Below are 13933 nucleotides of genomic sequence, written 5' to 3'. Positions count from 1 at the left end.
CCTATCATTTACCTTTTTTCCTCAATACTCGATAGGTTTTCACTCATTTAATTCTAAATACGACCATATCAGCTAGTAATTACTATTATTCTACTTTTTATTTTTCTTAATTATTTTTTAAAAGATTTACTTATTTTAGAGAGAAAGAGAGCAGGGGGAGGCGCAACGGGAGAGGGAAAGAATCTTAAGCAGACTTCACACTCAACATGGAGTGAGACGCAGGGCTCCATCCCACGATCCTGAGATCATGATCTGAGTGGAAATCAAGAGTTGAATGCTCCACTGACTGAGCCACCCAGGTGCCCCCATTCCACTTTTTAAATAAGAAAACTAATAAAGAGACTTTTAATATCTCGGCCCTGATTAAGTGCAGGCTAACTCTAGAACACATGCTCTTTACTAATAACCAATATGGATACAGAAAATATAAAGTTAAATTGCATATTGTCCTGCACATATATTACGACCCACTAAAAATGTATAAATGCATAGTCACCGGAACTATGAATTGAATGCTCTGGATTAGTACAGTATTTTGCACCACACATCTGAATATAATTTATACTACGGAACAACTTCATGTTGGCATGTATTTTTAATATAGGCTCCAGGTTCTCTACATATGGTTGTGCATCAAAGCCCTATCAGAAGTCACTAACTCAAAGGTCTTCAGGAACCAGTCATGTAACATAAATGAGGGAAGTAGCCAAAAGTGTGAAATGATAGAAATGGGAGTGTGATGAATCAGAGAGCCCACGACTCATCTCTAATGAATATTGCCATGTGGGAGAAAAGGTCCGGATTTGCTGGATCTATTTTCCAAGAGAAGAAATCCAAAATATTATATGAAATATTTCAAATAAATAGAAATCTTTCAAACCATGTGTGAGTCTCATAATTCATGTGTACAGACTATATTAAGTCAGGGGTCTGATTATCACCTAGGAGCAAACAGTTCATACAAGCAGTTCCAATCCTGTACCTCTAACTCATTATTGGCATCTGGGACCATATGTCCAAAATTCCCAAAAACATGTGCATGGATCCTGATTGTGGCTTTACCAAAAAATAAAAAGAAAGAAAGAAAAAAAATCTGACTTCATTAGAAAAAGGGTTTAACATACTTTTGGTGTAACTTTGTCTTTTATTATGGGTTCCCTTTCTTTCCTGGTCTCAATCTGAATTAAGAAACCCTAAAGAAGGTCAAAGACACAAGGTGGAAAGAGCTGGAGTCCCTAAATCTCCATTTTCTGGAATGCTGTCAAGAATACCACCCAATCATATATACTCTTATTGTGTCCCCTGAGAGAAAAATAAAATTTGTTATGTTAAGCCTCTGACATTTTTTGGAGTTTTTGGTTACAAAATCAGCCTACCATGGCAAACACCCAAGGATCTATTATGTATGAGTGTTAGGTTCTTACTAATTATAGGGCAAGGAAAAACTAGAAGATTAGTTATATGTGGGTGCAGGGAAGTGGTAGGATTTCCTTTTGTGTAATTATGTTTTGAAGTTTCAGAAGCTCGTTTACAAGAAATCTTTTGGAAAGAAATCAATTCATGCGCTAGGGACTCAACCTGGGAGCAAAATTTGGCCTTGATGATAGTAATAACTCTATCATTTGTCTTTTAAGGAGAGTTGGTACTTTCTTTTTATTCAGAAGGATAAAGTACTTACTCAAGGGAATTTTTAATTTGCTAATGAGTTTTGGGGTTAAATTCTATCTGAACTAACAAAATGAATTAAGATTTAAGATCCTCCCGGGGCGCCTGGGTGGCTCAGTCGGTTAACTGTCTGCTTTCAGCTCAGGTCAAGATCCCAGGGCCCAGCGTCAGGCTCCCTGCTCAGCAGGGAGTCTGCCTCTCCCTCCTGCTTGTGCTTTCTCTCTGTCCGATAAATAAATAAAATCTTAAAAAAAAAAAAAGATTTAACTTCCTCCAGAATATATACATTATTAAGCTCACAATTTATCAATAAGATTTTTTGATCTTAACTTTTGAAGACATACTTTTGTACTCTTAAGATAAAAAATAATGTAGTTATAATTCTGATAAAAATAACAAAATTCAGATTGCATGTAACTCCAAAAGTATTTGTCTCAGACTAACCTATAAATACTTTAAAAGTTTTATATCTCCTTAAAAGTATAATATATGATTTACGGAGAACACATACATTTTTCACTATACGCCAACCAAGAGAATAAGCTGATAGAGTTTAAATTTTGATCTTTCAAAGAAATGTTACAATCCTGAATCTTGGCTTCATTTATCATCTATAACAAAGGTATTTACATGTTTAAGATTCCTATATTTTATTTATGTTACTTTCCTAGTAGAGTATGCAAATATTTCTGGAAATACACCTGTCAGTTTATTATACCAACCATAACAATTCTGCTTATAAAATTCTACTTATAAAGACTTTTTAAAAACATATTCTATCATTGTTGGGATCAATCTCTGTAATGCATTAAAATTATGAGCAACAGTCTAAAGAAGGAAAAGTAACATTTGTGAAGCACAACGTTCTAAAACCAGAACTTGCCAGTTTACAAATTCTATTATTTCTAAGTCCTTTTAATCCTTCTTCATAAATTTCTTAGCTTTCCTTTTTTTCCCCTTCCATTTGTTCCAGTTTAGACAGTGCTGTCCAATTAAAAAAAAATTAATGTAAGCCACACATACATGCCCGATATGTCATTTTAAATATGCTGGTACCCACAATAGAAAGATAAAAAAATAGTGAGTCATTTAATAATACATTTAACCCAATATATTAATATATTATTATTCTCACACATAATGAGTACAAAACATCTTATTAAGGAGACATTTTACATTTTTTATACCAAGTCTTTGAAACTCAGTGTGTGTTTTATGCTTATAATACATCTCAATGTGACATAATGACAAAGGCAAGTGCTCAGTAGCCACACAGGACAAATAACTCACACTCTGGGCAGCAAAGCTCTAGAGACCCTCACCATCTCTTGCTTAGACTGGTCACTGTCTCTCCTGACTGGCCTCTGGTGCAATGTCATTTCTCTTGAAAAGGAAGAGGCAGCTTAATAATCCTTTTTAGAGAGTGTTGTATAGTCTTTGATACTACACCCAAACCCGTGGTAGTCAAATAGTAGTTTCGGTGTGAAATTGAAAATTGGGTTTAGCTACGTTAAAACCTACTTCTCTATTTTGCACTTTGAGTGGATCTTTACCCACAGTGATGTTTTAACATCATGAATTGGTCCTTTGGAAAATACTGGTTCATTGAATAATGCAGATTTTTCAAATACTGACACATTACATTACACGATATCAAGAAAAAAATCACATTCTTTAATATGCCCATTGATCTCATCATCTTTAAGTAATGGGAAGCTGTCAAACTCACAGTGGTGAGTGAATACAAGTTTCCAATATTCTAATTTGTGGTTTTGGATGTTATCATTAGCAGCAAACACTGTCTGTTGTGTTCCTTAAATTGGCTATCTCACTTTGTTCATATTCAAGTTTGAATAATCATATTTTATCTCGTTATTTTTTTTCAAATAAAAAGCTATTCCTCGAAAAAAAACCCCAGCAAATTCAGCTTGCATAGAGCTTTTCCTTGAGACTACAATTTACTTCCTTTTACAGCAGAAATGCTTTCTGCATACTTCCCACTTCATTACAGAAAATATTGAAAAGGTGTTTAGTCACGAGTGGAGATTTGTTAAAATTAGTAAGTTTTACTGCTTATGAATAAGGGCACTTTTCAGGCTTTTTTTTTTTTTTTCCTTTGTGTATGACTCTGAAGGATACAATGAAAATAGTGGTGCAAATACAATATAGTAAAACATCAAACAATGTCCTAGCATTCTCACTAAAAAAAGGTTCTGACCATACTGAACCCTGAAATGATTTGGGGGATCCTCGTGTTCCATGGACCACACTTCGAGAGCTGCTAACCTACATTGTATGAGAGAAGCCATTCATCCATTGAATAGGCAATGAGTGCTCACTGTATGTCAGGAATTATTCTAGGCACTTGAGATACATCAGGGAATAAAATAATTAAAAACAAACCAAAGAAACTCTCCTCATGGAGTTTTCATGGGGAAATATGAACATGAATATTGTAAGTCCACTGTAAAGAGCAAACAGTAAAGAGCTGTGGAGTGACACAGTAGGGCTGCAACACTAAACTGGGTGGTCGGGGTAGGCTTCACTGTGAAATACATCCTTGCAAATATCTGCAAGAGATGAGGGAGCTGGTCATGAACACATTTGTGGAAAGAACAGCAGCACTGCATAATCTCTAAAGTGAGGACGTGTCTGGCTGTTTGGAAAACAGCAAATTGGCCAGTATTACTGGATCTGAATGAGTTAGATGGAGAATAGTAGAGATGAAGTCATTGAAGGCCTTCTAACTACAGAAGGTCACCTTCTAGAATGACCTAACTTCTCTGAAAGAACCTGGGGGGAGATGAGAAGATTTTGAGCAGAGAAATAATAGGACCTGGCTTACCTTTTAAAGGAACACTTTGCTGCTAACAACAGACTTGAGTGGGGTAAGAGCGGAAATATGGGGGCACGTTAATGATCAGGTGAAGTATGATGGTGGTTTCAACCATGCTGTCACAGGAGAAGTGTCGAAAAATGTACAGATGATGTATAGACAGCATATATGAATACAACAGTATTTACTGAGGGATTCAGGGAGTGATTTAGGAGAGAACGCAATCAAGAACTTTTTAGCCTAGGTAACTCAAAGATGATCTAGTCACCAGTAAAACTGAGGAGTTTAGGAAGACTACAGAGGGAAGGCGTGTGATGAGGAACAGGAGCTCAGTTCAGGAAACATTAAACAGGCATCCTTTAAGACATCCCAGCCTTACTGTTGCATGTGCACACAAATGTATGAACTTGCTGTTGAGAAATGAGCTTTGGGGCCAAGACATAAATGTGCTATTTTTTTTTTTAGCACGTAGATGACATTTTACAGTTTTACTGGTTACTGAATGAGTTGACTGAGTCAGTGGTAGAGGTAGAAAAGAATTAATGTCTGCCCTGGAAGAAACATCAATATGAAGAGGTTAGGAGAAGATGATGAACCAGCCAAGGATACTGAGAAGGGATGGACAGTGAGGTAAGAGATGAACGAGTAGAATAACCAGTGCGTTAGTCACAGGGACGTCGTGGATGGCGGTGACATAAGAGTTCTGGTAAGTGCTGGGAGTGGATTTATAATTAGAGACGGTTTAAGAGAGATTGCATGGTGAGAAATTAGAGTTCACCCTGGCATCAATTTGTGTCTGGAAAGAGGAACATAGAAATGGAGTGGGAGTTGGGAGAAGATGTAGGTCAAGACGATTATTATTATTATTATTATTATTATTATTATTATTATTATTATTATTTTGAAGCTAGGACAAAAGCATGGTTATGAGAACAATCAAATGAAGGGGAGACATACTGTTAACTTATAAGAGAAACGGGAGAGCTGCAGAAACAATGTCGCAGAGCTGCAGGGCGGGAAGTGGATCTGTTGTACAGGTGGAAGGGAGGGTAGGAGCATGGAGAACTCATCTAAATGAGCAGGAAAGGGGTGCCTGGGTGGCTCAGTTGGTGAAGCATCTGCCTTCGGCTCAGGTCATGATCTCAGGGTCCTGGGATAGATCCCTGCATCAGTCTCCCTGGGAGACTGCTTCCCCTCTGCCCCTCCCCCTACTCATGCTTTTCTATCAAATAAATAAATAAAATATTTTAAAATTTTTTTAAATGAGGAAGAAAGAAGGCAAAGAAAATATTGGTATAAATTCTGGTAAGTAGACTGGTGGGATTGCAGAAGTAGCCTTCTAAAAGCTTTGATTTTATCTTTCAGTGAAACAGAATGGCAATTAATTAGGCAACAGCAGGATGAGGAAGATACTGGAGGACTACACGGAAGGGGCCCTTCTAGGAGAGAAGTATGGATGGACTGGGAAGCATAGTGTGGTTATGGGACCACACAAGCACTCACTTGGGGGCTTTCGTTATTAATTGAAAATAAGACTATACTTGGGGCGCCTGGGTGGCTCAGTCAGTTAAGCATCTTACTCTTGGTTTCGGCTCAGGTCATTATTTCAGGGTCATGAGCCTAGTGTCGGGCTCTGTGCTTAGTGGGGGAGTCTGCTTGGGATTCTCTCTCTCCTCCCTCTGCCCCCACCCCCACATGCTTTCTCTCTCTCTTTCTCTCTCTAATAAATAAATCATTAAAAAAATAAAGGAAGACTATACAGTTGTGTATATTTTTGAGGATATATTCAGCCTGACTATAGGTCTGGAGAGAGGAGAATGTTGGAATTATTTAGTTATGGTTTTGCCCAATGAATATGACGTTGGGAGAAAGGGCAAGGAAGTTCAAGTCTTATGTGGCTGAGTGGTTATGGCACTCACTATTGTACTATAAGTTAGTATGCAGAAGAGGGAAACCATGGCAGTATGGGGGTGGGGTTGGCAGTTAAAATATATTATGCTAAATGGACTGAAGGTCCTGGTGGAGACCCAGAGCGCTGGTGTTAGCTGGATGCATTCAGTGTTAACATTCAAAGACTGGGAGGTCTGAAATGGAGATTATAGAGGGGACACATTAACTGGTAATGGCAAAAATCATGGGTTTTTAGTGGTTGCAACAGGGAGGAGGGTGAAGTCATTACAGGAGAGGCATTGAAGGAACTGTACATTCAGCATCCTGGAGGAATCATCTGTGTGTAATAAAATTGTCCCAAATCTGGAATTGCTGGAAATGGTTAACAGTAACCAGAAGCTAAACTCTCTGAGCATGTTGGAGACAGACACGAGGTTTGGGAGACTGCAGCAATAATGTGAGGGGGCCAGTGAGTCACAGGGGCAGGTGGGGAGAATCAAGGCTTGGTTCAGAGGAAGAGGGAAGGAGCCATGTCCTGCATGAGGGTCCTCCTCTGCCAGCATGTGGTCTGGGCAAACAAACAGGAGAGGAGGCAAAGGAAAGTCACTGCTCCTGGAAGACATCCATGCAAATGGTATCCTTAGGGGAGAACCAGATTCCCAATAAGCAAGGTTTCATCCAACTTAAAAATCTTACCTTCACTCACTCCTACTAAAAATTTTCCAATGCTTTCCCACTACTTTTAGAAAGGAGTTCCAGTACTTTCAATACAGCCTACGGCTATCATGGGAGCCACCCACCGCATGTCCAGCGGTGGCTCTCATTCACTCTGCCTCACTCCGATTCCAGGCAGAGAAAACACCTGTTGGGTCTTCAGGCTGCCATCCTTTCTCTTCCTTCCTGTTCTGGTACACGCTGTTCCCTCTACATCAAAATTATTTCTCTCCACATCTCCCTTCTCTTGACTGAAAGGATTTCTGATCTTACCATAAAAATGGTTTTGCTAGGAAGTTTTCCATATATATATAATTTATAAATATATCACATTATGATTACTTTGAAAAACTCTTTCTTTCTAAATGTATTTTGGGTAATTTTAAAGGTATACTTTTAAATTTCCACACAATAGTTCACAGAGTCAAATAAAAAACCCATAAACTTCACATTGTTCATGTCCATATTACGTAGATAACCTATATAGTTATGTTTTATTTATGCAACTATAGTTTTTTTTAAGACTTTATTTATTTGACAGCAAGAGAGCATAAGCTGGGGGGAGAGGCAGAGGGAGAGGGAGAAGAAGGCTTCCTGCAGAGCAGGGAGCCTGACACGGGGCTTGATCCCAGGACTCTGGGATCATGACCTGAGCCAAAGGCAGATGCTTCACCAACTGAGCCACCCAGGCGCCCCCGTTATTGTAGTATTTTATTTATCCTTAGTGTGGTGACCTTACTGTCTAGCCTGAGAGCACCACATTGTGCGGTCCTGAAATAAGGGGAAGGGAGATAGCAATGTTATGCACATTAGGTTTACAGGTCTTCACTCAATTAAAAATCAATGTCAAGTTTAAAGTCTTCTATGTCAAAAGCTTCTTGGCTTAGATTGGCCTTTGCTTATTCTAGTGCAGCTTTCTTGCTCTAAAGGAGGACATCCTGGCCTTCATACCCACCACGGTCATGGCAGTTGGTCTTCATGATGATCTCTTTAGAAGAAAAATGTGACCTATGATGTCTATGTATATGAGAAGGTTAAACTTGTCCAGAGAACTAACGGAGGGGAACTGTGAAAATGAAGATCTAATAAGATGTAAACAGCAGAAAATAAAAAAAACTATACTTGATTCTGTCTTCCTGTGACAAGTATTTCCTGTAGTAATTATAACTTATAATGTTTACTAGATTCATCAAAGTCCAAACAATCCATGCTTCCAAGTTGGCAGAAATTTCATAGGACAGAAGAATTGGTTTGAATAGCTTGAATAAACAGCAATGTCAAACTGCCCTTGGGAATACTCTACCACAAAGATTGTGTGCAGCCTAAGACAAAGACGAGAAAAGTGGTATTTGCCATCATTGGGGATTTTGGTAAAAGAAGGAAATTACATCTATTGGAACACGAATTTGCTCCAAGACATTTCCTTTTGTTTTCTTAACTACGAAAGGTCTAAAAGGAATCTAAACAGTAATAAAAATTTCATACATTTAATTTCTACAGTACAACACGGTGAAGCATTTAAAAATTTTGAGTAGCACCAGCCAATTCTATATTAAAAATGCAATCTACAGACCAAATGCAAATCCAACACTTGCGGAACTGCTGTCACAGTCATATATGAAAACATATTACGATGTATTTCCCAAATGTCAAAAAAATACACAGCTTTAAAGCAATACCTTTTATAACCCAAACTGTGGCTACCAACAACCTGGATGAAAATTAATCACATTTATGTTTTAGAAAACCTATTTCGAATAAATGCAAAAGTTCCGTGAGTTGGAAACATCGACCACAGACTAGCAGGTGCACATGCCTCCCGTAATCAGGTCAATCTACTTACCAGGACATCTGCTTTACCGCTCAGCCCCTGCCCATAGTTGTCAGTCGCGATGACTTGGAACTTGAAGTAGGACCTCCTCATGTTGTGAAAGAGCATAGCAGTTTTGATGAGCCCCGTATATGTTTCCACCACAAATCCTTCTTTTCCCTCTTTAATGGGTGGAATAATGAGTCGGTATGCCATGGCGCTGTAATTGCCAGTATCTTTGTCGGTAGCCTAGGAGGGAAAAGACACAGGGTATAATAAATAAGCAAGAAAAAAACAACCTGTATTCAAGGGCTTATTTCTGTTTCTAAAACTGATGTTCTTTTGTAATAATAACACAATACAACCCTCCTAAAAGTCTATTGTTCTGGGTATCCTTATGTAGGTTAACAGGCTTTGTGTCCACAGGGTGAATGGTTGTTATTAGAATGATGACTACCCAATTGTGAATAGGAAGGACACAGACTCTGTTGTAACAGAGTCCAGCCTGGTGAATTAAGTGTTTTGATTGGCATGTCTGAAGGGTTCGACTCTGGGCTGTGATCCAAATTGGTTAAAGGATGGCACGATTGTTTACCTAGCCATTGTCTTGTGTAATAGGCATAGCATGTGACAGTCGTTGTGATCTAGCCTATTTCCTGAAGGGGAAAAATAAAATAACGCACTAAAAGATCTCAAATGACAGTAAGAGAAAAGTTCAGAGTTTATTAACCAATAAATCCATATTAGTTAATGCCATGTCATAATTAGAGAAGGTTAGAATCTAATCCAGGTTCCTTTTTAATCATTCCATATCCTAATTAACCAGATTTGTTCCTAGTTGTAGGTACTTACGATCTACATGTTAAGGTTTCTTAACATTTAGAATTTAAAAGAGGAAATAGTTGTTCAGAAATTATTACGATTTTTTTAAATTGAAGTGGTGAATATCATCTACTCGTCTACTTCTATGGCTTCTACTTTGGAGATTTTTCAGAATGTCGATTTGAGAATTATTTCATAATGGAAAATTTGGAAGAGGAATGATGGCTATGAGAGTCTCAGTGAATTTATACAAGGCCACATACACCTTATTATTATTATTATTTTAATGTTCAGTTACTCTTATTTTTACTAAAGATATTATTAAATATGTATCAAGAATTTTTGACTTGCCATTATAATGCTAAGGATTCTATAAAACATCATCTTCTTTAATAAAAACTCTGAGGAATGCATTATTCCAATTACACAAGTTAGTGCTGTCCAAGAGAACTTTCTATGATGAAGGAAAAGCTCTGTGTTCTGTCCCACACAGCAGCCATTAGCCACATAGGGCTACTCAACACTTGAAATGAGGCTAATGGGACTCAGAAATTGAAATTTGAATTCTCACTAAATTTCAACAGCCAAGGGCTCCATACTGAGTGGTAAAGTTGGGATATAAATAATGATAATAACAGCGAATGTATATTAAGAGTTACCATTAGCTTCATTCTCCAGCTTCAAATTCTATATATGTGCTTAACCACGGAAAACAATTCAGGATAACTCTAACCAGCTAGTAAACAAACAGATATTTCACTTTGGGATAAAATATTTTTTTGAATTTTCTAAGAAGTCAAAATTCTCAGCTTAAGACCAGCTCATCTCCGCAGACGGTCTGTATGTTTCACAGAATGGCAGATCTTAGTTTTTGGCATTAGAGGGACAGTAATTAGATTTCAACATTAGATCACATTATCAACAAAAGGAGAAGAACAAAGGAAAAATAGTTATCAAAGTGTTTCTTTTTAAGCTTTGAACTCAGGGTTCATTTAATAAAGGATAGATAAGAAATGAAAAGCACATTTCCAACTAAAATTAAAATCAGAGTTTGAATCAAGTAATCAAAGACATTTCTTTAACATACTAGGAGCAAACTTGGGACTAATGCCAAATATGTCAAAGATCTGGTTGAATATTATCCTTTAACTTAAAATTAGCATGGGTGTTTCCACTGAAATAAATTTTTTACCGTTAATGCAAATGACAGTGAGGTATAAAAAATGTGCACAACAATGGACAAATCATAAGTAAACAGCTCAGTAAAATTGTGCAAACTATACACACCCATGTGATTAGCACCTCCATCAAGAAAGCTTTACCACCATCCCAGAATGTTCTGTCTTTCCAGCCATACCCACTCCCCAGGAAACCACTGTGCTTATTTCTAAATAAATAAACTGATTAGTTATGACTATTTTTATTTTTTCAATTTTTAAAAATTTATTTAAAATATTTTATTTATTTATTTGTCAGAGAAAGAGAGAGATTGAGAGAGAGCACAAGCAGGGGGAGGGGCAGAGGGAGAAGCAGACTCCCTGCTGAGCAAGGAGCCTAATGCTGGACTTGATCATGACCTGACCCAAAGGCAGCTACTTAACCCACTGAGCCACCCAGGTGCCCCTAGTTATGCTTATTTTTAAACTTTATGTTGATGGGATCACACTATATGTTCTCCTTTCTCTCTGAATTCCTCTACTCATTTTTGTGTTGTGAGATTTTAAATCTTTATATTTTTAGAATTTTATAGATATCTTAAATCATTTTATTTCATCTTTACCATAATACCATGAAATATACATTATTATTCCCTATTTTATCTGAAGAACCCGAGACTCCGGTAGTTCTAGATCTTATCCACTTAGCTATTCTATGCTTCAGGATTTGAATTGTGGTCATTCCGACTCTAGAATCTAAGTCCAATTTGCTGCATCCCCACTCTCAAGTACTTACGACTAACATTCATGGGCCTGTGCTTTTCAAAAAAAGAATTAAATTTTTATAATAGAAGTATAGTTGATGTGAGGTTGGGAATATAGGTGAGGCTCAGTGGGGTGGAGTCCGGAGCTGACGACCCAGACTTGAGACGCCTTTGGTGCAAAACTGGTGGTTTATTAAAGCACGGGGACAGGACCTGTGGGCAGAAAGAGCTGCTGCCCCGGGTTGTGAGAGGTGGCTGATTATATACCATGGGGTTGGGGGAGGTGAGGAAAAGGGGAGGTTGAGAAAGCACTTTCGTATGTTGAAGAAGACTCTGGACACTGGAGGCCTTGCTATTGTCAAGCCAAGGCTGTCCCTCCCTCTACTGAGGAACTAAGATTAGGACAGTTGGGAGTCTCCCGAGGAATGATCACAAGTTCTTGTCCATGGGCTTCAGGTTTAAAAGTAATTCCATTTTATTTACATTTCCTTCTGCCTCAGCCTCCTTCAATTTTATGGAGGGGGTGGTAACGTTAGGGCTCCAGGAAACTGAATTATGGGTCTCTGGAAGTTAGGCTATTGATAAGAAAGCTGCTTCCTTGTAAATCACTAGGACATGTGTAAACTGAGGGAGACTCAGGTCTTGCAGGACTGTGATCTCTGTTAGTTAACCATTTCTTTTTCTTTTCCCCAGCTTTTGGGCAGCCAGGGGTGCCTGAGGAATGTCCCGTACATCCCATGGGGGCGGGGGTGCAGGGCGTCAGTTTCTGCTTTGTCCTCAGCTTGCCTTCTGTTCCCTCATCAGTTGACACACAATGTGACATTAGTTTCAGGGATACGACACAGTGATTCAACATCTCTATGTGCTCCCCACACGTGTACCGACCATCTGTCACCATACAGTTCTATTGCAGTATCATTGATATCCCTTAACCCCGTGACTTATTCATTCCATAACTAGAAGCCTGTGTCTCCCATCTCCTCTCCCCTCCCCTCTGGCAATCCTCCCTTTGTTCTCTGTATTTATAGGTCTCACTCTGCTCTTTTGTTTTTTTAGATTCTACATATGAGTGAAATCATATAGTATTTGTCTTTCTCAAATAAACCTTTGTATTTTAAAATAAACCCCGCACCACAATACAATCACATTTAGAAAAGAAAAGGTGGTTACACTAAAATCACATGATTGCTTAGTACATTAAGTTTCTCTGTGCAGTTCTTACGGACGAACTACCAATTTCAATAAACAAGGAATTTCACTTTCTAGTAGTCCTAATTTATTAAGTTAAGACAATCACAAGGTAGCCATATTTTAAGTTAACAGGTTAAGGTGCATTTAAAAATACACTGAGCCAGGAGGGAAGCGAGGCTCGGGAAACAAGTTGACTGAAGTAAGGCCATTTTGGTTTTAGGATAACCTTTAACCTTAAAGTCAGGTCATTTAAAAAAAAAAAAAGCAGGTCATAAAAAGAATCACGATCCGACTCATGGAAGACTACCAGGCCCCATTCCCTTTGGCACTAAAAGCCACAAAGGCTGGACGTTCTTAAAATTGTTCTCTGTGGGTAATTCCACAACCCCAGTGATGAGAGAGCAGAAGGCTGGCTGAGGACAAAGGCACCCACTCCTGGGCGGGACATGTGTGACATTCTTCCAGGAAGCTCCCAACTATCTTTATGTTAATACCTCGCTAGAGGGAAAAACAACCTTAACTTGACAATGGCAAGGCCTCAGGTATCTAGGTCCTCTTTAACATATGAAAGTTCTTTTGAAAACCTCCCTTCTCCTTACTTCCACTAACCACAGACTATATAATCAGCACCCCTCCAAACCCTGGTGCAGCCCCTCTTTCTGCCCCTGTGTCCTGTCGCTGTGCTTTAATAAAACCACCATTTTGCACCAAAGTCGTCTCAAGAATTCCTTCTTGGGGGGCGCCTGGGTGGCACAGTGGTTAAGCGTCTGCCTTCGGCTCAGGGCGTGATCTCGGCATTGTGGGATCGAGCCCCACATCAGGCTCCTCCGCTATGAGCCTGCTTCTTCCTCTCCCACTCCCCCTGCTTGTGTTCCCTCTCTCGCTGGCAGTCTCTCTGTCACATAAATAAATAAAATCTTTAAAAAAAAAAAAGAATTCCTTCTTGGCCATTGGCTCTGAACCTCACCTACATTCCAAAACCACATCACCAAGACAATGGGAAAATAAATGGCCCAATGTAAGGAATAAGCTCAAAGTTAAAGAGTAAGCCCCTCCCCATATGGTTAACTAATTTTAAAAAATT

The 13933-nt window shown here is 38.6% G+C and overlaps 1 protein-coding gene across 15 annotated transcripts in view; it reads right to left on the bottom strand.

The window, feature by feature from the left end:
• PCDH15 (protocadherin related 15) overlaps nucleotides 1–13933 on the bottom strand; it is a 768547-nt gene that overhangs the window by 58767 nt on the left and 695847 nt on the right. For all 15 annotated transcript variants that reach the window (XM_040624601.1, XM_040624600.1, XM_040624598.1 and 12 more), the window contains one exon: nucleotides 8949–9164. In XM_040624601.1, coding sequence (XP_040480535.1) covers nucleotides 8949–9164 — 216 coding nt within the window. The remainder of the gene's footprint in view (nucleotides 1–8948; nucleotides 9165–13933) is intronic.

Source organism: Ursus maritimus, unplaced genomic scaffold, assembly GCF_017311325.1.
Source record: "Ursus maritimus isolate PB19 unplaced genomic scaffold, ASM1731132v1 scaffold_7, whole genome shotgun sequence".
Classification (NCBI taxonomy): Eukaryota; Metazoa; Chordata; class Mammalia; order Carnivora; family Ursidae; genus Ursus; species Ursus maritimus.
The sequence above is the reverse complement of the archived record's forward strand: the minus strand, read 5'-3'. Positions and strand labels throughout refer to the sequence as shown.